The sequence below is a fragment of the Maylandia zebra genome, linkage group LG6 (assembly GCF_041146795.1).
Source record: "Maylandia zebra isolate NMK-2024a linkage group LG6, Mzebra_GT3a, whole genome shotgun sequence".
NCBI lineage: Eukaryota > Metazoa > Chordata > Actinopteri > Cichliformes > Cichlidae > Maylandia > Maylandia zebra.
The window spans coordinates 14405623-14430622 of NC_135172.1; the positions used below are offsets into that span (position 1 = coordinate 14405623).

General features: G+C 40.3%; 1 protein-coding gene across 1 annotated transcript in view; it reads right to left on the reverse strand.

Annotated features, from left to right (window-relative positions):
* The window catches only part of mad1l1 (mitotic arrest deficient 1 like 1), a 76717-nt gene that overhangs the window by 15004 nt on the left and 36713 nt on the right, over positions 1 to 25000 (reverse strand). The window contains exon 17 of the mRNA XM_004569025.5: positions 10315 to 10508. Within this exon, the coding sequence (XP_004569082.1) occupies positions 10315 to 10508 (194 nt within the window). The remainder of the gene's footprint in view (positions 1 to 10314; positions 10509 to 25000) is intronic.

The window sequence follows — 25000 nt, forward strand, 5'->3', positions numbered from 1 at the left end:
GGAGCACAAATACATAAAACATGGAGTAAGTTACAGCTGTTAGTAGAAGACACCTAAGATGAACATTCATAATGACAGGCGTGTTCATCTGTATTTGTCATTTTAGATTTCTCTCATCGTTGCCTTTGCTCCCATCAATCTGTAATCAGAGATACAAAACACCGCTCTGCCTCAGTCACCAGCTTTAATGTGTGATTAGCTGGCCACTAATCACCAACTTAGAGTTCTCATGATTCATGACTTAAATATATAAACTAAAAGAAAGTATGAACTGGCCAGTTGTTTTTTAGCATTAAAATACCAAGTAATGAATGCCAAGTGAGGAAGAGCAAGGGTATTTATATGCAGTGACAATGAGCTAATCCCAATGCAAAACATTATATGTAGCAAGCATTCCCGATAAGACGCAAAGAAAACAAACTGGGTAAACAAGATTTTGCTGTTGGAATTCTGAGCAGTTCCGAGCTTTTCTCTGCATTATAATATAGAAACTGGCAGTGATGCTGGGTTTGTCACGTGGATACACTTACGGCTGGGTGGACACTGTACTAATGCAGCTTGTTGGAATCGTTAAAGCGTCTCTCTTTGCCTCACGTGCACACACGGTTAATTCTGCCCAGACGTTATCTTCCCATTTACTTGTGAATTTTATGTAACACACGTAACACTGTATTTGTGTATACAGACATTGTATCAACTCAAAAATGTTTGGCTCAGTCCAGGTTCAGTAACACTGTCTTGATGTAAAATCAGTTAAGAGTGGAGTGATGTACGCTGTTTATAAAATGTAGTCATTTATTTTGAAAATGAAATTTGACAGTGCAATTTTTAAAATTGTGATAGAACAATAAAAACCAGGGCTCGCAAAATCGCTAGCGCAAAGTCCCGGGGCTAGCGATTTTTCCAGTCGGGCTACCAAAATCCATCTCAGCACTGCCCGTCGGGCTATCATAGGAAGGAAAGATATGTCAATGTTTTTGCATTCTTTCGCAAATGTAGCTGAGTAATTAAGTCATCGGCATCGATGAGCCACTGTCAATATGTGACACATTGAAATCGCGTTTGAATTTGCGCTTGTTTTTTGCTTTCACTTTCACTTTGCGATCGCGCAAACTGTGTATAGAGAGCGGCAGGGCTACCAGGGATTTTGAAATTTTGCGAGCCCTGAAAACATATTACATTATTAGAAATGTCTTAATATGACTGTATTGGGAGCACTCATCATCTATTTGAGTTTTTAATCATTTTTAAACTCAGGCTTGCAGAGTGGGCGGAGACTATCCTAGCACTCATTATAAGCAAACAGTGGGGCACACCCTGGACAGGTCACCAGTTTGACTGGCCAATTCAGAGTCACCAGTTAATCTAACATGTCTTTGGAATGTGTGAGGAAGATGGAGTACCAGGAACGTGCAAACCCCACACAGAAAGACTCGAGCCAGCAGGTTTAAACCATGAACTTTCTTGAATGGCGCTCACCACTGCACCAGTTTGCTGACCATATTCAGACAAAATCTGTTTATAGTATACTATATGAGCTCACAAAATTAATGCCAATAAATGTCAGACACACACACAGACTCACTCTCAGACACATTGGCATAGTTTACGAATAATCATAGTCTAATTTACAAATGGAGACAGATTGCAAACACATTGCAATCAGTTGAAGTCAGTCTGTGACCAGTTGCAAACTCATAACACCACTACTGCTAACCAAACAAATTGGATTCAGAGTGTAAGATTTTACATGGCACTATTTCCACAAAATATTTAGTAAATATTAATACTGAGTGTTAAAAATAGACCTGATTATCAGAATTCCCTATGAAGGTGAGATTTACAGCCTATTTCAACTTAATTTGCTGTAATGCACCAAAGTTGCTGTGTGTTACAATTCAGTTAGAAAGCTAATATTATGAAATATTATGTGCACGGTTTGTTGGCTTTGCATCTGATTCTCAGTAGAAGGGTTTCACAGTTTACATGTAATTAAACTTTTCTCTAACTGAACCCTTGTTCTTAAATATGCAGAGATCTATTAGTCATTTCTTAACATTTATACATTTTCCGTAAATTCATTTAGCCCTGAAACACAGGTTCCCATAGGACTCCTCAGCCTCAGGGATTTGTGATGTGGAATCTCAAGATTGTTAGCATAATGAACATGCTTCTCCTGATTTAATTTGCAAATAAGGATAGGAAAAAATAAAAAAATTTGGAAATAAGAAAAGGATGGCTTATAAACTGACTTGGCAATAAAAACAATTCTAGATTGAGCGTCTAAATCACATTTACAAACATTACTTCGACAAAGCTATCTGTCTCTTAAGTGGATTTCTCTTCCGTGTAGGTGGCTAATTACAGGTTCTATAAAGCAAAAATAGTAAGAGTCACAGATACATAAGAGAAAGCAGAAAAGATAGGTAACCTTTTATTGCCAAACAGCAGCATGGAGAATATTTACAGCACAAACCTCAAAGCTTACATTAGCCTACATTTCTCACATTGCAACTTGACTGATGATAGCTCAGTTAGAAATTCTAGAGTGTTCTGCTAGCAGTGGCTAATTCAGCAGCTATACTATACGATGGGTGACCCACTTAGTCCTGTAAGCTACACCATAACTGCAAACGGACATCAATGGGGCCGATGTGTACGTAGCTTTCTCAATCCATGAGTTTGTGCGCACATGTAAACTACTTCTGAGACTCAGCAGCCCTATTGATCAGAAGTGGATAAATAATTGATGTTATTTTTCCCCAAAAAATGTTTTTTATTAATACAAATGTGATTAACTGATGACCACTTAGCACCGGCATTAATGGGTCATCTTTCCTCGAGTCCGTGGCAGAGACGAAGCAGCCTTCTCCGGCTCGGGAATATTCATGACCTCAGGTGGACTTATGTGTGGGTGTGATGTATCATGTTACCATGGAGACAGCAGACATATGTTCCGAACATCGACCAGAGGAGGCAGTGACGCCGACAAGAGCAGGCACGCGAAAGTGCACGCACAGACACACGCGTGCCCGCATATTCACATACACACCCCGAGGGCAAGCGGGACAGGAAACTGTCAGGAGGAATCAGAGTCAACATTCTCCTCTTTCTCTGGGAGTTTTCACTCCGAGACCGCTCTCTGAAGGCTTAAGTACATACAGTCCTATCCACTGAAGAAGTACTTAATTTATTCTCTCTTGTATTCCCACCAGCCTTTGTGTTTACTGTTTATTAGTGCTTTGCTCATGTTTATCTTTATTGCTATCAGCGATACATCATTGAGTGTTTTATTTCAGTCAGTGAGCAAAGTGAAATTCAGTCCCAGTAAGCCTTCTTCTCCCAAAATATTTCAAACACCCACTCATCTCTTTTTCACTTTCATATTCATTTTTATGGCTCTCAACTCCATCTTGTACACATGAGCAAGAGGCTATTGTGTGTACATGCGCTCTGAGATTTTAATGAAAAAAAAAAGAGAGTGGAATAAAACACACAATGTGCTGTTATTCCACTGTACAAAGGGAGTTATCTGACTGCACAGTACACACAAACAGTGGCTCAACAATATCCTGAAAGACTGTTTTTAATAACTACATTAGCGGTTTGAAAAAAAAAAAAAAAGACCTTGTTTGATCAGATTCAGCTAAAAATAGATATGCTACAATGCTATAGCAGCTACAGATGAATGAGTACTGATGGCGAAGTGTTCACTGAACAAATCGGAAAACCTAAAGGTGGCAAATTAAATTTGCAATAAGTTGGACATAACTCCTGGAATTTAGGCAGGACATTTATTGAAATTGTACTGCAGTCCCATTCTTCCAACTTTTCAGTATTTTTCGTAAGGCTGAATGGGTTTAAGCTGAATATTAATTAATATTAATAACCCACAAAGTTCCACACACAGCTTCAAATTAAAGGTATCAGTCTTTTAGGGTTTTGATTTAATTATGCATTGAATTATAAAACATTAATGTACTTTAGATTACTCTAGCATCAATGTGGAAATGGCATTAACTGCTATGTACAGCGCACTGTATATTATATTATTCCTCCTTTGGAAAGTGAGAGGATTGAGACCTACAACCTGATTGTTTTACAAAAATCAATGCGTTAAGCATCATTGGTTTGCTAGATCGCAAACTGTACATTCTACTTAAAACTAAAATTGGAAGCCACTGAGAAAATAAATAAATGTTACCAAACAAACAGCATATTGTAACCTCCTGAGGGTCTGTCAGTACTACTACCTGTAGAACGATCCATAATCATAATGAACTAAAACAAACAAATTAAAACAAGTTTAAAAACACTCGAAAACTACTAAAGTGTACTGCCAACTTCACTGACAAATGCAAGAAAGTTACAAACCACAACTAAAGAAAAACTACATCCATGTGACTTTAAATCTCTGCTGAATGACTCACCTGGCCTGCTTCACCCACATGTCAACTCAATCACTCCAGACAAGTCATGTCAGCCAAGCTGTCCGTGTCTCCAAACATGCTTTTTTTTGAGGCCTAATAAATACTTAATCCCTCATCGTCATGGAGGTATACATATTAACTTGATTTACAACAAAGAAAAAAAAAGGTGTCAGGTCCATAATCAACATCACAGTGGACTTCAGATTAAACAATCAATATGTGATTAAAGTGCAAACCTTCAGTGTCAATTCAAAGAAGTTTGTAGTAGTAGGGCTGTCATGAAACTAAAATTTCAAACTTTATACTGATACCTGGGAAAAGGCTCAATGCCATTTTTAATACTGCAGAGGAAAAATAATAAGAAAGTAAAAATAAATAAATAAGCCTACATTTCCCAAATAATAATAAAGATTCGAGCAAGGTAAATTATAAATGGACTGGTTCTTACTTTGGGGTTAGTAACTTGGCGACTGCAGACTGGAGCAGGGATCGAACCACCAACCTTCCAATTAGCAGATGACCTGCTCGGCCACGATGTTCTTTCTATGAAATGTTTTGTCAGATGTGATCAGACCCAAACCTTCTAAAAGCTTTACTTTTGATTCATCGGTCCACAGAATCATTTCCCAAATGTTTTGGCAATCATGAGATGAGCCTTTGTGTTATTCTAGGTCAGCAGTCGTTTCTCCTTGAACTCTCCCATGGATGCCATTATTTGTATCTTTCTTATGGTTTAATCATGAACTCTGACCTTATCTGAGGCCAGTGAGTCTGCAGTTCTTTAGAAGTTTCTGGATTCTTTCATGACCTGCTGTCTCTTGGTTGTAGACTTTGAGAATGACAAGCCTGGCTCTTCGAAAAGGTTCTCTGTTTGGTTAATTGTTGTAGAGGATTCTTAACCATGGAAATGATTTTGTGATCTTTAAATTCAGTTTCCTTCTGTGGATCTTCAGGCCTTTTTATATTGCTGCGTTCATTGTTGATGTTTAATCTCATATTTAGTTCTAGTGAGCAGCTAGTTGAACACTGCCTCCAGATCTTTTATCAACTTAATTTGTCATAAAGTAACAAAGAAGCAGGCTTCGCCTGGCCATTAATCTGCTTATCAGTCAATTGTCCAATTAATTTTGATCCTCTGAAAACAGAGGGATGCGTATAGAAATGCCTTTCATTCCTAAATTGTTAATGCTATAGTGTTAAATCACTTGAATTAAAAGCTGACAGTCAGCATTTCAATAAAAAACGTGATTTCATGTAAAATTCACTGTGGTGATGTACAGAGGTAAAATTACAAAAGACAATCACCGTCCAAAAACGTGGAACGGCAAAGAACTGATACAGGAAAAGGACTAATGTAAGCATACATTATAAATAAGACTGTTCTATAACTGTCCTCCTTTTTAACATCAGCTGTGTCGATATTTTAATAGATATATTCAATAGCACTGTAGTAGAGGATGAATACATAAAACCTCCTTTCCCTTTGGGAGGGAGGCGATGTTGACACCAGTAACCTTTCGAGCTCCTTACAGCTGTTGCAACCAGCTTCCCTGGCAGTCAAGCTCTGCTTTAAGTTATTTCAAAATTAAGCTATAACAGACAAATGAATAAACTGTTCAAGCTGTGATGGCTTACAATCCGTCTTACACACCCTCACAGGCAAACACACATTTGTGTGGCGTTAATCATTCCCCGGTGGCTGATAAAACAGAGACAGGTCATTAAGTCTCGACAGTGTTCATAAACTGTACTTTATTAACTGTCCTCTTCTTTCGCCCACTGACACACACAGACACAAATTATTTTGCTTTTTCAAAAGGCACTTTTTCCATTGCTTCTACTCTGTCTGCGTATCACCTATCCTCAACCGTTCCCTCATACGTTTTTCTTCCGCTCCATCTCTCTTTTGTGAGAGGGCTGACAGTTAATTGGGAGTGTGTTTTAATGAGCTGGCCCTGAGATTTTATCTTCTCCTTTCATTAGGAAGGGAAGACAGGGGAGAGTGTGTCAAGGAAGTGAAGGAAGAGGGAGAGAGAGTAAAGGAGGCAAGGAATGAAACGAGAGGAAAAAATGTCAGTGAATAGAGAACATCGAGAAGTTTTTAGTAAGTGCTGTGGAGAGCTCTGTGCGTGTTTGTTTATTTCTTAATGAGCTAATCAATAGCAGAGGTGTGTAAGCCCAGCAGTGGGTCTGCTTTGGGAGATTACTTACAAAGACGCACAACTTGGAAGACTTGTTTATCTACAATGTTCTTCTCTTATTTTTAAACTGGCCTGACTAGACTAAAAGTTGCTCATCTCAGGTTTCTCAGGCACAAGTCAGGACAATATAAACCTCAATCTCAATGTGAATCACATTGTGTCAAATCTACCATTTTATTTAAGCAACTGCACAGTTTGATTGTATAAAACAAAAATAAATAACAGTTTAAAAATAAAATTCTATTTCTAATACCATAGAGGAAATGAATACAGAAAAATCTACAGCAAGATTTGCAGCAAGGTCAAAAGTGTTTATGCATAAATAAACAACCTTTTCCAGTCATTTTTCAATATTTGGGTTTTTTTTTTGGTTTTTTTTTAACCTATGGGCTTATGTGAACTCTTAAATTCACAAACGTTAATATAACACTCATTCGGCATCTTCTCCTTGAAGCTTCATAAAGAAAAATGCTAAAATAAGTCAATCACTCACATTCCTAAGGTGTCTATCTCTCTGATTAGCAGAGCCTCATAAATATCTAATCACTGATGCTAATCAGATTGCTCACCTAGGAGTGAGCTAAAAATATAAAGCACATGCACAAGCTACACTAAGCCCCCCCCCCAAAAAAAACCCTACCCTTTTCCTAGGTAAATAATGGCTTTAACAAATCTAATGTAACATTAACCCATTATTGATCAACCAACAACAGTTCTGCATAAACTCTGGGCAATGAAGATGATGATCACTGTTTCTTGTTGGCGGCACTAAAAGAATCACACAGTTACGGTCGGTTCTGATGCCTGCAGCTTTGATCTCCTTCCACTTTAAGGCTGGCTGTTACACAGTCAGGCTTCAGACTATTTGGTAAAACTGATCAAAAACAGCAGCATTTTGGTGCCAACATAATGACATTCCCTTTGACTTTGAAGTATATCGTGCAAACATATCAAAACAATTGACATCAAATGCTGTACAGGTCTAACTATTATGGATGATAATATAACAATTGTACCACAGCACATCAAACCTATCATTTTATTAATGCAGAACTTTACCATGAAAACCACACAAGTAATTTCCTAATCTCAAAGTAGACTCCAAGTCGATAAACCTTTTATTTTCCTTTTTTAGGTAAATTGCAAAGTTCAGCTGATTATGGCTGGATAATTAGATTTATAGTCAATTTTTACATTTTGGTTTAAATGAAGTTTGTAAATTATTAAAGCAGACCCTATAAAACGTTTTGAAGGCTCTGCTCTGTATTTACCTGTTGCCATGGTGAAATGTGGTGAAACTAAGATTGAACATGCTCAAAGTTGATTGAACTTTCTCTGATCAGGAAACTCAGAGTGGTTTTTTATGGTTTTAGTTCTTATGTTAATGCATTTCCATGTTCTAAGTAAAATGAGTCGAAAGAAGTTTGATCTGAACAACAGTATATATGTTGTCCCTGTATCATCAAATCATTTTTCTGCTCCACATGATAGCCATACATCAGACATCAACCACGAACTGGAGCAAATATCTGAACTGCTGTGTTTAAAAGATTCAACTGACAAAATTCTTTTAGGGAAATCCAGAAAAAATAAGTTCTGAATATCAAAAACATGTAAGCATATTCTAGTAGAACCAAAACATAAAACTGTGACCCTGTAAATGAGCAACATGTAGCCTCATTAACCATTTAAAACACCAAACTACAGTAAGGTTACAGGGCTGACAAACAATGAAAATACATTTTAATGAGTGTGACATACAGTAATGAATGCATGAGACAAGAGCGAGGGCAGGGGAACGTGACTACTGCAGGTTAAACAGCTTACGCTATAGGAGGGGGATTTGGGTGCCTCTTCTAGAGGGGGATATTAGCAGGATTATCTGGCAACCCTGTTGCTGAGGTGAATAACATTAGAATCCTATTTGTAAAGACTTCTATGCTTCCTGTCCCAAATCCCCCCATTTTATCTCCCTTCTCTCTTGCTTCATAGTACAATTAGTCCACTTTACATTCTCATACCCCAGATTAAAGTCACACGCATGCTTAAAAAGCAGAATATATATATACACATACTGTATTTATGTGTCCTAGTGTGTATCCTCTTTAAAACATGAATGTCACTGTGTGTTTATGTGTGTTTATGTGTGTATGCGCGGGTGTTGATTTTTGTATTCCAATAATAGTACAGGCCTTTCTGCTCCCATAAGCCACTAAGTGTTTGTCATACACGCTCGCAATGGTGCATACTTTGAATACTAATACAGAGGGTGTTAGCATTCGTTTTGGGTATGCATGTGTGGCTTTGTACATCTGTATGCACGTGCAGCCAGCAGTGTGAGGTGGTAGCAAGTGCTGTGCGGTGTGACAGAGTGTTGAGATTGGAACGAGTATGTGTGCATTTGAGTGTGACAGTGCGCGCCATGAGGGCATTATGACTGTGTGTGAGTCTGTATATGTGTGTGTTTTATGGACACACTCTGAGGTTAATAAATATTGACAGTGAATTATCTCTTCTGGCAGAGTCGCAGGTGGTTTCGATGGAGCAGACCGGACAGAAATCAAAAGAAAAAACAAAAAAAGTGCATGTGCACGTTTACACACCGCTCCTATTTTATATTTTTCCTTTTTCAGCTATTCTTAATTTCAGCAGAATTCTCGAGAGTCCTTGAGCAAGGCACTGATGACCAGTCGCAATAAATTAGCATGTGACAGCAATAATTACCTGCCAAGATAATAAAGCCGCCCCTCTGCCACCTTGCCATTACGGATTCTCCAGGGTTTCTGCTCTAGCTAGGGGCCGCCATCAGAACACGATAGCCGCAGCAACATGGAAATTAGCTAATGCTACACAATTGGGCTACAGAGAGAACGAGAGACAGACTGAGCAATAAGCAGAGGTAAAAACAAAACTCCAGGATGGAAAGATGAGAGGAAAGTAAAAGAGTAAAAAAAAAAAAAAAAAAAAAAAAAGCTGTGAAGAGAGCACAACTCTGGATTTTTTCTCTGTTAAGCTTAAAAAAAAAAGTGCTTTCTAAAAAGCTAAGGGATAATGACAAATTCAGCTTTTATTTAGCCCATTCAATAAGTGAGTGGTGATCGATTAATGTAAAACCCACCCTGTGACACTGCCCAGTCATCACTCTCTTCTTCTCTTCCACACAGACGCTGCCAGTCTCCCACACATACAAATTTAAACCACAAAGCAAAGAGTCTCTGTTGGCATAGTGCTCGTCTCGCTGCATCGCTAAGCCGATGCACAATGTGGCAAAGTGATGCGGCACCTTGCAAGGTCAAATCTAAACTTCCCGAGGCGCTTTTTTTTTTTAAAAGAGCTCCCTGGGACAGATATCAACACTTACACAGATGCCATAGCCTGTAGGAGTTTTGCTGACAGTGTGCCCATTTTAACTTCACGCTGCTGTTTAATGATGCACACAATCTGTGGCTAAAAGCTACATATCTGATCAGTTCAGGTCTGTATATAAAGAAGGATGTAAAATAACACAAACCCCCCCCCCCCCCCAAAAAAAAAAAACGTGTTACTTGTACGCAAGGCTGGATTATCAGTGTACGTATAAATTTCAGGTCTTGTTTCAGCTTCTAATTATTGTTCTTATTTATTTAAATTTAAAATATTGTGGCATTTGACGGCATCCCCAACCTTAGATGAACTCTTCATACCTTTTTGAAGAGCAAGGAGTCATCCATGTGCTCCGCGTAGACAGACGTGAGCCGGTATTGGTTCTCAGTGGTTATATCGATCTGGTAGCCGGTCAGGACGTAGCACACTGTGCGAAACTCCTGTATTTTTCTCTGAAACACCTCTTTAAGTCTCTGGTTCCTCAGCTCTGAACTCTCCATTTGTTTACGCAAATCTGCAACACACAAATCAGTTATACAGCACAATTATTTTGATAGCATAGTTATATGCTATCAATATGTAGAGTTTCTGGAATAACTCCAGCAACTTAAATTAGCATCTCAAAGACTTGATATTATTAAATAGCAAAGCCATAAAAATAAAGATTTAGTCAATTTAAATAAACCTGGATTCTGAACGCACAGAAGAAAAAGACTACAAGTGGGAGACAAAAGCTCAAACCAGGGTGGAGAACCAGATAAAGAGACCAGTGGAGAGCCTAGCATGGAACTACTTAACATTTGAGGGCGATGACCAGGGGGTGATAACTGATTCCCAAAAGGCAATATTTAAATCATTTCCATTTTTGCTTTTCAGACCAAGAGAGGAAGATGTGCAATTAGATCTGCGAATGCTTTTCAATTTAACATCCATGAACATTCAGAGTATCAGAGTATTATCCTTCTCATGGTATAGAGCACAAATACGTTACTATTTAGCTTGAGATGGGTGGAATTAAATCATTGATGAACCATAGGCTGAAATATTAGCAATGCCTAATGTTGCATAAATATTTAATGTTACAGCAATAGTTACATTAATCATCAAAACACTGCTGCCTGTCTCCCATCAATGATATAATTTTACCATTTTAAAGTTTCCCAGTTAGTTAAAATAACTTTTTATTAAAGAGTTTATGGTGTTTATGTTTAGCAACATAAACTGGGTGTAGAGAATCATGTACTCATCTACTGTTTTTGGTACCAACTACTAAATATCGTGACACCCCTAGATACCAGCATCAAAAAGTTGTGAATGATATCAATCTCTACCCCACAGCAATCCCTCTGCTCACTCAGGGTCTACATACTACTATAAAGCAGAGCACGGTGGCGTCTGAAGCAGTCAGCTGCATCTCCTAGCTGGGAGCAGAGATAATCATGAAGGGGAGAAACAGAATGGGGCTTGACTTTAATTTGTTGAAAATCAATTTGGGATAATTACTTTAATTTGGAGACTTGATTTGAGAAGTCAGAGAAATTAGTTTGTCTGAGGAAAAAATGAGTCGTTGTGGAGGTAATTATTTACAATGTGATCACCACAGAAGAGAAAGTTAAAAGGATATAGATGCTGTCGAGGAGGGAAATTATTTTACTGCTATTGTTAAATAATTGTTATTGCATTAATAATATAATTTGCAGCATGGATATTGCATTCCAAGGTTTAGACAGTGTCTCTTTCAGAAAGACTGAGTTGCAGGCTGACAGGAAGTTGTATGCAGAAAGAAGCAGGAAGTTATTTTGAGCCGCAGGCTAAGACGAGGCTTTAGCAATGTAACAGATAGCTTTATCATTTTATATTAAGGTTTTAGTAGAGGTTCTTGATTAAAACATTTATTTAGTAGAAGACATACACATAGTCTCAGTGAGCTTCTGGTCTGGTAAAAGGTCAGAAGTGTAAGAGGTGACACAAAGAGCATGTGAGGTCAACACACACACACACACACACACTTTAAATTAGATTTATTTAGAGGAGAGGTTAGTTATGTTTGGCTGTAACTGCAAAATTGTCTTGGTAAAAGAGGAACCGTTTCTTGGTGTCTCGGCAAGAAAGAGGAACAAGACAAGAACTGAAAGGTAGACAGGAAGGGCTAGCCATGAAGATAGAAGATGATTTTCTAGGTGAAAAGTCATGATGTTGATCTGATCTATGTATAAAATGTATCTGTGACGTATGAAGGGGCGTCAGTAAATAAACCCTGATGCTATAAAATATCTGTTCATGCTTTGATTAAGTCGAAGACTACTTCCTGTCTGCGTACAGAGTTCTCTTCCCACGCGTGTATTCATTAAAATCATCGTTTGACTTCACCCGGCCGGATCGGTGTGGTTATTCTTCGATCACCTCTTGTACCCTTCCTCAATATTGAATCTTAACATTTGGGGGCTTCGTCCGGTTATTGAGGAGGGAGAGTTGGAGGTTTGGACGGAGAAATCCGGGGTCTTGGGTGGTCTGACGGGCAGACGTGAATTCCAGTGGTCTAAGTGAGTGGGCATAAGCCGGCTTATCCAAAAGGTAAGGCACTACCTGTTGAATTATTTCCAAAGTGTGCCAAATTGGACATGATAAAATTTAAGTCTACTCACTGAAGTTACTGGTGGATGTCTGTTTTGATTTTGATGAGAATGTCATGACAGTACTGAGGATTTAAAGCAGTTGGACTGCTGGTAATGATTGAATGCGGTTGGACCGTTTAGTATGTTAGGGAATCTGGTTATTTTTTGGTTATAAGGTTGGACCTGCTTCAGTCTTACACTTTGTTGGGTGTTTTATTGTTGTTCCAAAGTATTATAAATTACTCAAGAACGCCAGTTGGACTGGTAGGAAGCGCAGTGCTCAGAGGTAACGCTTGCCAATGCAAAGGACGCTTATGCATTGTCCTCGAAGAGGGATAGTCAGTTGGTCACTGTGGAGCTTGGGGCACTCCAGAATAACTAGGAGTTAGAATCTCCTTACCGTTTGGAACGGTATCTGCGCTTTTTTGGGCAGCAAAGGTTGGACCTTGGGTGTTGGACACTTTTAAATTGAGTTAGGGACTTTAGAGATGAGGCCAGAAACTGTTGGACAGATACTGGTTAATTGATTACAAAAAAGTTGGACTTTTATCGGTTAGACCGTTAACTTAAATTTTTCGAAATTCGGTAGGTGTTAAAAGGCATAAAATCTGTGCAGTTGTAAATATAAGACGTCTCTGTATTAAAAAAGATCTCTGTGGGTCGAGTCAGCAATGCACTGACTGCCTGCTGCTATTCTTAGATGAAGAGTGTGTGTGCATGCAAATGAGGCAGCTGATGCAGAGCGCATGAGAGGACTATGCTTTCGGTTTTGTGTGTCATTCAGCTCTATAACTATTGTTTGCAAATGTGGATAAATGTCTGCAGTTAAAATGCTGGCTTAGTAAATAACAACATTGTAAATATATGAATGGTGACAGCGTTCCAAAATAGAATATAAGAATTGTTTGTGTTTAAAACCAACGGTTAGGTAAAGAAGATTTAAGGTGGATTTGAAGGCATAAACAAAAAATAAAAGGGTTACAGTCTGCAAGGGTTGTTAATTTATGAGCTGACTGGATGCAGAGTAAGTGGAGTGGTCATCCTGAGAGGATTGAATGATGCTCTAACTCTGTGGTCAAGTCGGGCATAGGCTTTAAGCAACCATGAGCCACTAATAAGCGTGACAAATTAATGAGTATGTGTAAATTGAACTTGTTAAATAGTTTTGATAGGAGTAACTTAATGAGCACGCAATAAAGTGGACTTTTTAGGGGCAGTTTATCACTGACACCATAAAAAGCAACTTAATTAGTCGTTCAATAACAAATTGTAAAGATAACCTTTGTTATTTGATAAGAGAGAGAAAATTCAGGTTACATATAGTGAATAAATAAGGAAATGTTAATCTCTGCGTCATTCCACACTGAAATTTCAATTGTAGGGGATCATTTGGAGGTGAATTGTGTAGGACACGGGGAGACAGAAGAATCTCCCCATGAGTTTTCAGTGTGCATAGAAATTGAGGAGGCTGAACTGGAAGCCTGCCTGGGTCGTTGTTTTTGTTTATTTGAGGGTCTGCTGGAAGTTTGTGAAAACGACCACCTTGATATGTGGGAGCCTTCTCGGGCAGCGATTTTTTTGTTAAACCTGTGGCAGGCTGTGCAACATGGAGAAAGCTTTGACATAATGTCATAAAGGTGATTTCTTGGTTTTAGATTTATTAGTACGGGACAAGTTGAGGGACCCTTGAGGGTGTGTTGCTGTAAAGTATATAAGGGACGCGCAGCGCCGTTAATGGGTTTAAAATAAATGAAAAAACACTAATCCGAGGAACTATTGGAGAGGTAAGTATACGGAGGTGAGCGCGTTGCGCATAAGGGTTGCTGGTGTCATATATTAACACTTTGAGGGCGAATAATTTTGATTGAGTGTCAACGCTTGAGAACGCGAGGACAGCGTCTAAAGTGCTGGGTTAAACCTTGTGTATCACCGAGCAGGGGAAGAGGAGCCAGTGGTTGCGAGAACAGCGAGACGAAGACTGAAACCGAAAGTTAGGCGTGTCTGGGTGACCTAGACCAAGAAGGTGGAGTCGACCAACGCCATTGGAAGAGGTAAGTCTGTGTTTCAGAGAATGGCTGACAGATCGGGTGCGACACCTAGTAGGAAAAGGGGATGCAAACCTCTGAAGGATCAGCTCGAACAGCTTAAGAAAGCTGTTCGCTTGGCTTCCCCTGGAGTATCAAAATCAGCAGAGAAAGAGTGCCAAGCGATGGAGGTTGAGGTAAGTAAACCTATTATATCCCAACAGAAAGGGCTGGGTGATAAAATACCTCTGAGCTTGGTGTTAAAAACTGAAGGAGAAGTGTATGGACAAATGCATGAGGCCCTACGTGCGTCCATAGAGGCATTAACGGCATTGGAGGTTATAAACCAGAAGAGGAGAATGAAGACCGTGCGACGTCATCAGAAGAAGACGATGAGGAGGACGAAGATGGAGGAGCTGAACCCCAACCAAGTACAAGCCTAATTTTGAGGAAAAGAAGTGTGAAGAGAGACCAAGCACAGAGACAGCCCATATTTAAGAGCTCAAAGGGGAAAGGAAAGTTGAGGAAGAGTAGAAGAGTGAGTTTTGAACAAGGAGCTCCTGACCCTGGTTTAAGTCTGCCTCTAATAGCAGGTCCAAAGAACGAACCAGTTTATTGCGCCTATAAGGTGAGAGATTTGGAAGCATTGGTTAAACAACTTCCACCAATAACCAAGGGAGAACATTGGGAAGGAGAAGAATTAGCGCTGGGCGACTTTCGCACTTTGGCCGGACGTTGTATGCTGGGTGGTGGGTTAGCAGATGTAGAGCAGATAGCTCAAACAACCAGATATGCAAATGACCTGAAATATCATGAGGTGCAGAGTGACTTAGCAGATGCAGTTCGGGAGAAGGACCCAACTCCTAACTTTGGAGCCATTCCAAAAATTATTTGGGATCCCAAAAAGAAACCCAGAGAGTGTTTAGCTAAAGCAAAGGAACAATGGTTGTTAGGAACAGGAATACATCCGGGGAAGGAGGGCGAAAGTAGAGCGTGGTTTCGTTCGGCAGTGCTGGCAGGGCTGCCCAATCAGGTTGCAGTTGACTTGGAAAAGAACCCAGATTTTGCCGTTGCAGACTCGGTGCAGTGGGAGAGACATGTGACCCACAGACTTCAGCGGGAACAGGATTTGGCAAACAAACAAAAGAAAGAGTTAGATGAAGTACAGGCGCAGCTGCTTAGGCTGCAGCTGGGTGAGGCTCGCGAAAAATATAATGCGAAGAAAAAAGAACCGAAAGAACTAAATAAGACTATAATGGTGGCAAGGCCTCAGCCCGATCCTGTGCCTGACTGGCCAGATCAGGATCCGGGTCTCTACCCTGATGATCGTTGGCCCGCCAATGCACCAAGGCAGCGTCAACCCGTAGGGAATTGGGGGACCGGTGGACCGCAGAGAGGGCGTGGTGGATCCGTGAGGGGAGGACAAAGGGCTCGGAATCCGGGGAATCCTGGCAGAGTGTCTTGGACTGCGTGTCTGAGATGTGGAGCAGAAGGACACTGGGCCCGAGATTGCCCTGAACCGCCGCAGAACTATCAGGGGCGAGGCTATCAATCCCAGGCACGAGGAGGCCCAAGACAAAGAGCTGCTTACAGGGGAGCACATCAAGCTCCAAACCCGAATGCAGCACCAGCCCCCCAGTACCCAGTAGCCGACTGGGGCTGGGAGGGGGAGCAATACTGACGGAGCCCGGAGAAACCGAACAGGGTGGGAACGGCAGAACCCATGCTGTCGATGACCGTGGAAGGCACTGAATTGCCCTTCCTGGTGGATACTGGAGCAACATACTCAACATTGAAAGACACACCAGACAGTGCAACACTCTCCTGTCACACAGTTAATGTGGTAGGCTTTTCCGGGATTCCAATGACACTGCCATTGACAAATCCAGCATTGACACAGCTGGGAAAACAGACTTTGAAGCACCAATATGTGGTGTCCTCACAGGTGCCTGGAAAATCTCATGGGCAGGGACCTGCTTGTGAAACTGGGATCACCTTCAAAGACTCAATATCTAGTCCAGAACTCTGAACAACCCACTGCCGAAATCTACTGGGGGAGGCTAGTGGAAGTAGGCATTCTGAGACATTATCAGCTATGGAAACCCTGGATAATGAGCCTGGCCGTCTATTCCCCTCCGCGAGATCCTTTCCACGTTACACTCTTTTATGATAGGGAAGATAACGATATCTATCGGGAACAGTTCCAGTCTGATCTTGAGGGACAGACGTGGAATGTGCAAACACATAACATTTATGTTGGACCAGAAGGTGTGGCCGTGGCTGTGAAATTTACTGATGAACAACTGCCTTGGTACAATGTGGGAGAGGATTCAGCCCCTAACATTACATTGGCGGTCCACGAGGGTCATGGGCCAAGAGATCTGGGACCAATGGTCAAGCGGGCGCTGGACAACGCATGCTGGCAAGGCACCCAAATTCCAAATGTCTGGTATGCACCAAAATGTAAAATATATCGCGTAACTTGTTTGTCCAACGATGCAGTGATCTTAGAACATAAAGAAATCTCCAGAATACATGGCAGGGAAAGAATGGATCATCCTGATGCAGTAGCTGAGCTCTCAAAATTGCCTGGTACTTTGTGGTCCGCAGGGCCCACAGATGTGGGTCTAGCTAACTGTTCGCCTGTCCTGTTCCAGCTGAAGTCTGACATACCATTTAACAGACCATAATAGAAGCACAAAACTGAAGACCAAAAGTGGTTCACATGTATTGACCTAGCGAATGCATTCTTTTGTCTCCCACTGCACGAGTCACTCAGAGACATTTTCTCATTCACATACAGAGGCCGCAAATTTAGGTACACACGCCTACCACAAGGCTTTGCACTCTCACCAGGAATTTTTAATCAGGTGTTGAAAGAGACATTGTCCCCATGTCAACTGCCAGGGGGCTGTACATTAATAGAGTATGTTGATGATCTTCTTATTGCAGCCCCGTCAGCAGCGGCCTGTACGGCAGCATCGCTCGTGGTGTTGAACAGATTGGCGGAGTGTGGCTTCAAAGTGAGCAAAGAAAAACTGCAGTTGGTCCGGCCAGAGGTAACATTCCTGGGCCGGGTGATCGCACACAGATCAGTGGGGCTAATGAACACACACAGAGACCAAATTCTGACACATCCAAAACCAAGAACTGTGAAGGAGTTGCTTTCCTTTCTTGGCTTGACAGGTTACAGCAGGCAGTTCATTCCGAACTATGCGGGTAAAACGGCCCCTTTAAGGGACTTGATCAAGAAAGTTGGTGTTCGAATTCTGAAGGCTGAATTGCCTTGGACGCCGGACACAGAGACAGCGTTCATTTCACTAAAACAGGATTTGTCAAGAGCCACAGATCTGGCCACACCTAACTATGATGAGGCATTTCATCTTGATGTTTCAGAAACAAAGGGAGTTGTGAATGGTGTGTTGTTTCAGAAAAAAGGGGGAGGTAGGGATGTACTTATGTATGTCAGCATAAGATTAAATTCAACAGAAGCAAGGCATCCCACATGCACACAACACGCAGCAGGAGTAGCAAAGATAATTCAGAAAACAGCACATATAGTGAGGGAACACCCACTGAAAGTGCTTACTACACACAGTGTAGTGGCCTATGTGAACTCACAGGCATTCACAATGACTCCACTGACGCAACAAAGGTTCAGCAAAATTTTAGAGGCGCCAAATCTGATATTCACACATGAAGGAATAAATATGGCAGACCTAATGGGGTCAGGAGAACCACATGACTGTATTAAGAAAGCCCAGGTTGAAGGAAAAATCGAGGGACAACAGTCGGCCCAGAGAGCTGAAGTGATAGCCCTAACTCGAGCCCTGAGGTTGGCTAAAAACATGAGAGTGAACATCTACACTGACTCAGCATATGCGTTTGGAGCAGCTCATGTGGAACTGGCTCAGTGGAAGAGAGCCGGGTTCAGAACGGCCACTAATGCACCCATCTGTCACAAAAAGGCCCTGGAGGACCCAGACGAGGTAAGTATTATAAAATGCAAAGGCCACTCACAAGCAGACAGTATGGTGGCAAGAGGAAATCAGAAAGCTGACGAAGCCGCAAAGGAAGCAGCGGGCTACAAAGGACAGAGACAACTGGTGCAGGTAACCCCAGAAGAGGAGGGTAGCACTAATAGCATGGGAGAAGTTAGACAGGCTCAGGAGGAGACATCCCCAGAGGAAAAGGGGGTGTGGGAAAACAAAGGAGCCTGGCAAGATGGCGGTTTGTGGAGGGGGCCAGATGGGCGTCCCGCTTTAACGGCCAAAATGGCGGAACAAAAGGTGAATGAGGCTCACGGGCTTGGTCACGTGGGAGTGAAACAGATGGAGAGAAATTTGTGCCGATGGTGGCATCCTGATTTGAGAAGGATGATACTGGAAAAGGCCAGAACGTGCCTAATTTGTGGGGCACACAACCCAAAGCCAGCAGTAAAACCTGAAGCTGGTAAGTTTCTCATGCCAGGAAGGCCAGGAGAAGAGGTCGTGATTGATTATACCGACATGATTGATACAGGCCCAGGTGGGGTGAGGTATTTGTTGGTGTGTGTGGATGTTTTGACTGGATGGCCCGAAGCATGGGCGACCAAATGTGAAGACGCGAAAAGCGTGATTAAGTGCTTAATCATTACATTCCAAGGCATGGGTTTCCCAAGAGAATTAGATCAGACAATGGTACTCACTTCAAGAATAAAGATTTGCAAGGGGTAGAGAGGATGTTGGGAATGCAACATAAGTTCGGGACGGTCTTTCATCCTCAATCTCAAGGAAAGGTAGAGAGGATGAACCTAAATTTGAAAAACAAGTTGGCTAAAATTTGTGCAGACAGGGCTAAATTGGGTCGCAGCCCTGCCCATTGCTTTGATGACCATAAGATGTTTATGATGATGTTAACTTTGTATTTCAGGTGCAGTTATAACTATTTTATACATATTGCATTTTGTGCTTTAAAAGGAGTTGTGGCTCAAATTTGTCTCTGGAGGGTCACGAGCCTTTGGCTAGCGCTATGATTAGCCAATCTACTGTGAGGATAATATGAGTTCATGAAGGATTGCACACGCTTACAGACACAGAGTTAAGAAACACACATGACAGTATTGATTCCAGGCAAAAGGCCTTAAATTCATTTAGCTTTTAACTGAACTTAAAGAAGGACCAAAGAGGAAGGAAAGCATATATTTTGGTTAAGTCTGATAAACTAGAATTAGGAGGTATTGTTACATTAAAGGGAGCAAAATGAAATAAAAAGGCTATACCAAAACAGGTGATAACATAGGAAATGTGAGGTTTTAAAATGAAGTTAGTGTTAACACATAGGAGTTGTTTCAAGGCAGCATTTAGCTATGATGAAATGTATACAGGAGTAATTGCTTATATGCTTAAACTTAATTGATTGAAGTGGTTGTTTTCTTTTGGAGTAGATTAACTTGCAGCAGCGACAACTTGTGCACAGGATGTTGATGATCAGATAAGGGAAAGTAGAGCGAGCAACTGGACGTGAAACCAGCGCTTAAAAGAATTTTAAAGTGATGAGTAACGTTGAAGAGTATACATAAATACAAGTCCATAAGTTAAGAAGATAATTAGGATCAGGCTTTTAATTAAAGAGTCCCAGATAGGATAAGTTAGGGAGATGCAAGAAAAGGTGTTTTGTTTCCTTTGCAGAAGACTGATCTCGGCGACCACAGGAGGGGCGAGGATCCTGGAGATCTCGAGGTTCGAGACCACCAGAGAAGGGTCTGCGTGAGGACACAATGTATTGTGACCTCTGGTTTTCCAGAGGTCAAAAGGGGGAGTGTCGAGGAGGGAAATTATTTTACTGCTATTGTTAAATAATTGTTATTGCATTAATAATATAATTTGCAGCATGGATATTGCATTCCAAGGTTTAGACAGTGTCTCTTTCAGAAAGACTGAGTTGCAGGCTGACAGGAAGTTGTATGCAGAAAGAAGCAGGAAGTTATTTTGAGCCGCAGGCTAAGACGAGGCTTTAGCAATGTAACAGATAGCTTTATCATTTTATATTAAGGTTTTAGTAGAGGTTCTTGATTAAAACATTTATTTAGTAGAAGACATACACATAGTCTCAGTGAGCTTCTGGTCTGGTAAAAGGTCAGAAGTGTAAGAGGTGACACAAAGAGCATGTGAGGTCAACACACACACACACACACACACTTTAAATTAGATTTATTTAGAGGAGAGGTTAGTTATGTTTGGCTGTAACTGCAAAATTGTCTTGGTAAAAGAGGAACCGTTTCTTGGTGTCTCGGCAAGAAAGAGGAACAAGACAAGAACTGAAAGGTAGACAGGAAGGGCTAGCCATGAAGATAGAAGATGATTTTCTAGGTGAAAAGTCATGATGTTGATCTGATCTATGTATAAAATGTATCTGTGACGTATGAAGGGGCGTCAGTAAATAAACCCTGATGCTATAAAATATCTGTTCATGCTTTGATTAAGTCGAAGACTACTTCCTGTCTGCGTACAGAGTTCTCTTCCCACGCGTGTATTCATTAAAATCATCGTTTGACTTCACCCGGCCGGATCGGTGTGGTTATTCTTCGATCACCTCTTGTACCCTTCCTCAATATTGAATCTTAACAATGCAAATGTGGAGCCATGAACATTTTGTAAGTACACAAGTGGTAAAAGGAGAGCTGGGAAAGGAACAACCACAAAGAGGCAAATATTTACTTTTTATAGATATTTGTGCCAATCTTCTCAACACTGTGATGTATGCAAATCTGAGAAAATGTAAAAAGAAAAAAAGAAAAAGAAAAAAACGAGTGCAGGCAGGAGCACCGTAAAGACTATTAACCAAAAAAACAAAAACACATGGAGGGAGATGATGTAACCAGGCAAAGAAATGCTTACCTAACACCTCTGAAAAGCTTGGTGTTTGCTACAGATTTTTTAAAAGGTTAAAAGCATTTCTGCTGCTCAAATGTGAACCTACATTGTTCAGGGTTATACCTTACTTAACAACCAGTCCTTTTCACTTTTTTCCTCTCTCTCTACAGTCAGCATCAGTCAGTCAAAACTCTCTATTCTCTTACAACATAATGCGTCGTTTCAAGAGCAGTCAGGGAGTTTTTATTCCCATAACTTCTAACCCTGCTGCGACTGATAATTATTTCTACTCATCATTCTCCTCTTCATAGCGTATAGCTTGGCCGATTACATTTTTATCTGTCATTATTAAACAAGTGAATGACTAGAAAGTATAAACTTAAGAGTCTGGGACTGAGTCTGCCAGTGAGTGTCTACGTGCCTGTCTGTCTCCTGGGTGACTGGGCTCCTCTCAAGTGTCAGTCACCGCGGTTAAATAGTGTTTCAAGACTTCAGAAATGTGACAAAACTGTCACTTTATGACAGCCATCAAAATGCCCTGAAAATGGTTGGGAATTCTCAGGCTGCAGCAACCAATACATTTCCTTCTCCGTGCAGACAAGTGGACACACAGGAATGTGGACATGTCGTTATCTGTGCAATCGCAAAGACAAACACGTACAAGTGGGCACACAAATGTGTCAACGTACGTGTTGAGTTACTAAATCCGAGTATTAGTTAGAATACTTTTCACACAAACTTTTACAGTTTTGGTGACTTCTGTATTTCAGTCTTGATTGGTGTCTACAGGTCTGTGTACATAATGGCTCAAAAGCTGCCAGCTGCATAGGGAGCGTCTTATTTATATATTTTCTTCTCTCGTTTTCAGTCTAAAATACTGCTAAAATTTGCACTCGTATCAGAAGCAAAAACAAACAAAAACTAAACTAAACTGTAGTGTCCCAAAACATCTGCAAACGTCTTGAGCCACCCCTCACATCATTATATAAGGGAAATGGGAAATAGGGGCAGCGATTTACTGAAAAGTGCAAACATACATAATCAATATTTAGTACGACCATTTTTATTCTTACTCTTCAACACAGCCTGAACTCTCTTAGTCAAGCTTTCTTTTCATTTCTTTAAGTAGTCTTCAGGAACATTTCCCCAGGCTTCTTGAAGGACTGTTCTCTGTCAGGATGATCCCACACTGCTTCAATAATGTAGAGGTCTGGCCTCTGGGGAGGCCCATCCATGACTGATAGTGTTCCACTGTATGTTTTTCTATTCAGGATCATCATCATGGTGAAAAGTTGTCCAGTTGCCCACTTGTATAATTTGCCATATGTCAGGCTTTACTACCCATTAACTACCCTTTCTAAAGACGTGGCTTTCAGATAATGATACTTTTATGCCTGCCACTTCTTCTGGCCTCCACTTGTTTTTTGCTGAGATAAGTTTTCAGCTAATAATTTTTGAGAATCATAAAAAACTATATTTTAAAACCTCTCAAACTGTAATATTTAAAGTTTTCATAGATTTGAAATAAAATTTTAAAAAAAATCTCTGCACACATGAACCAAGAGAAAGGTTCCACAACAATTAAAATGCAACTCGTGCATACTGTCTCGATAACCACTACGACACTTATTAAATCACAATGTTTCAGTCTGACTGACTTGATAAAGGTACCTGATGGAGCTAAGTGAGACAGTGTGCGGAGGTTATATTTAAACTGTTATAGATTTTCATTAAGAAATGGGTACAAATGGGTACAGGCTGCTAATAACTGCTTCTTTGCAAAGTTATCTGACTTACCCCTCGAGTTAGGTGCCTGTTTAATGCTTTAATGATTCACAGTTAGTGTTAAGTGGCTTAAGAAACCAAAAAGAAACAAACTAAAAAAAACATTCATCTGAAATTGTACGAGGACTGGACTGAAAATGAATGAAAAAGCATCCAAAGTCCAAAGAAAAACTTTGAAAGACCTATAAAGACCTAGAACTACTGCTCAAGACAACTTATAAAAAAGATGATGATTATTTATTATTATTATCATCATCATTAAAGTTCATTTCCCAGCTGTATTTAATGAAATAGTAATTTGTAACAGCAAGAGTAAAAAGTTAAAGCCCTGATTTTTTTTCTAATTCTAAACTTACTTTTAAATTTTGTCATCACAATTGTCCAGTATTAATGTGTGAAAAATGCAAAAATGTGGAAACTCATCATCAACACCCAGGGCAGAACTAATAACCGCTGGTGTATAAAACTGGACAGTAAATTTTACTAATTAAATGTAATTAAAAATGGAAAACATTTTCTACCTGCTGCTAATTGCTACATGAAGTATTGTTCCTGTAATGTTGCTTAGGTAATTTCTTAACTGAACACACAAAGCCTATAGCCAAGTTAAACTACTACTGACAGCAGGGTAACACTACATGGGGTAAAATGTCATTAAATTATTTTATAGACATTAAAACGTTTCTGTTGATCTCTGATAAGTTTGTAGACTTTCTATTGCACTGACCCAGGTCTTGCAATAAGGACAGATATCACACACTAGGTCTGCTTTATCTATACAGAGTTTAAACTGAACTTACTTGTTACAAACTCAATTTTCATATCATAAGAAATTAAAAGCCAGAGAAGCGAACATGCCAGGAACAGGAGAAGATGACAGAAAAGACAAGAATGAAAGATGAGAAAAAAATAAGAAGGCTGGGAGTTGGAAAAAAGAAGTGCCAAGAAAATTGAGACCGTGAGCGAGCAGCAGACAGACAGAGCGAGCACAGAGCGCTGTGCACAAATTGGCCAACAGACTTTTACCAGTGAACTGTCCTGAGCTCCAAATGCATATTTAACCCTGTCATAACTGCACGTCCTCCCTCTAACAGTCTGTCATATAGACACTTAAGAGGACAGAGACTTTCTGAGCCAAAATATCAATGAAGCAGTTCCCAAGAGCAACATGTTCCTTTAGAAAGCAACTGTTGGGTATGGCTTTTCTCTTTTTTTGCCATTTCATATTTTTTGGATCAGTCTACATGTAAAGAGGACCTTTAACAACCTTTAAAATCTGTACTTTATGTTGTCTAAATATCCACTTCCCCTCTAATGTTAACTATAACATTATATAACAATATAATTAAAAAGAGAAAATCTAATCATCGGATCAGAAAAGCTTCATCCATGGATCAAACTCTCCCTTGGCCCCTTATCCATTCATCTAACATCAGCTATCCGAAACCTGGATCTGCAATTTCACCTTAAAATATATAAACGAGGTCACCCAGTCCTCCTCCTACCACCTAAGGAATATTGTGAGGATATGAATAATACTGACTTCTAGTGACACCCATACTATCAGTCATGCTCTTATTTCCTCTCAGATTACTGTAATTGTCTTTTAACAGCCATCAATCATATTATTCCACTCTTAATGATGGTATACTGGCTGCCTTTGACTTCTAGACATTACCTATTACTTTTTAAGCCCTGTTTGCTGTTGAATGACATTATAGCTCACTC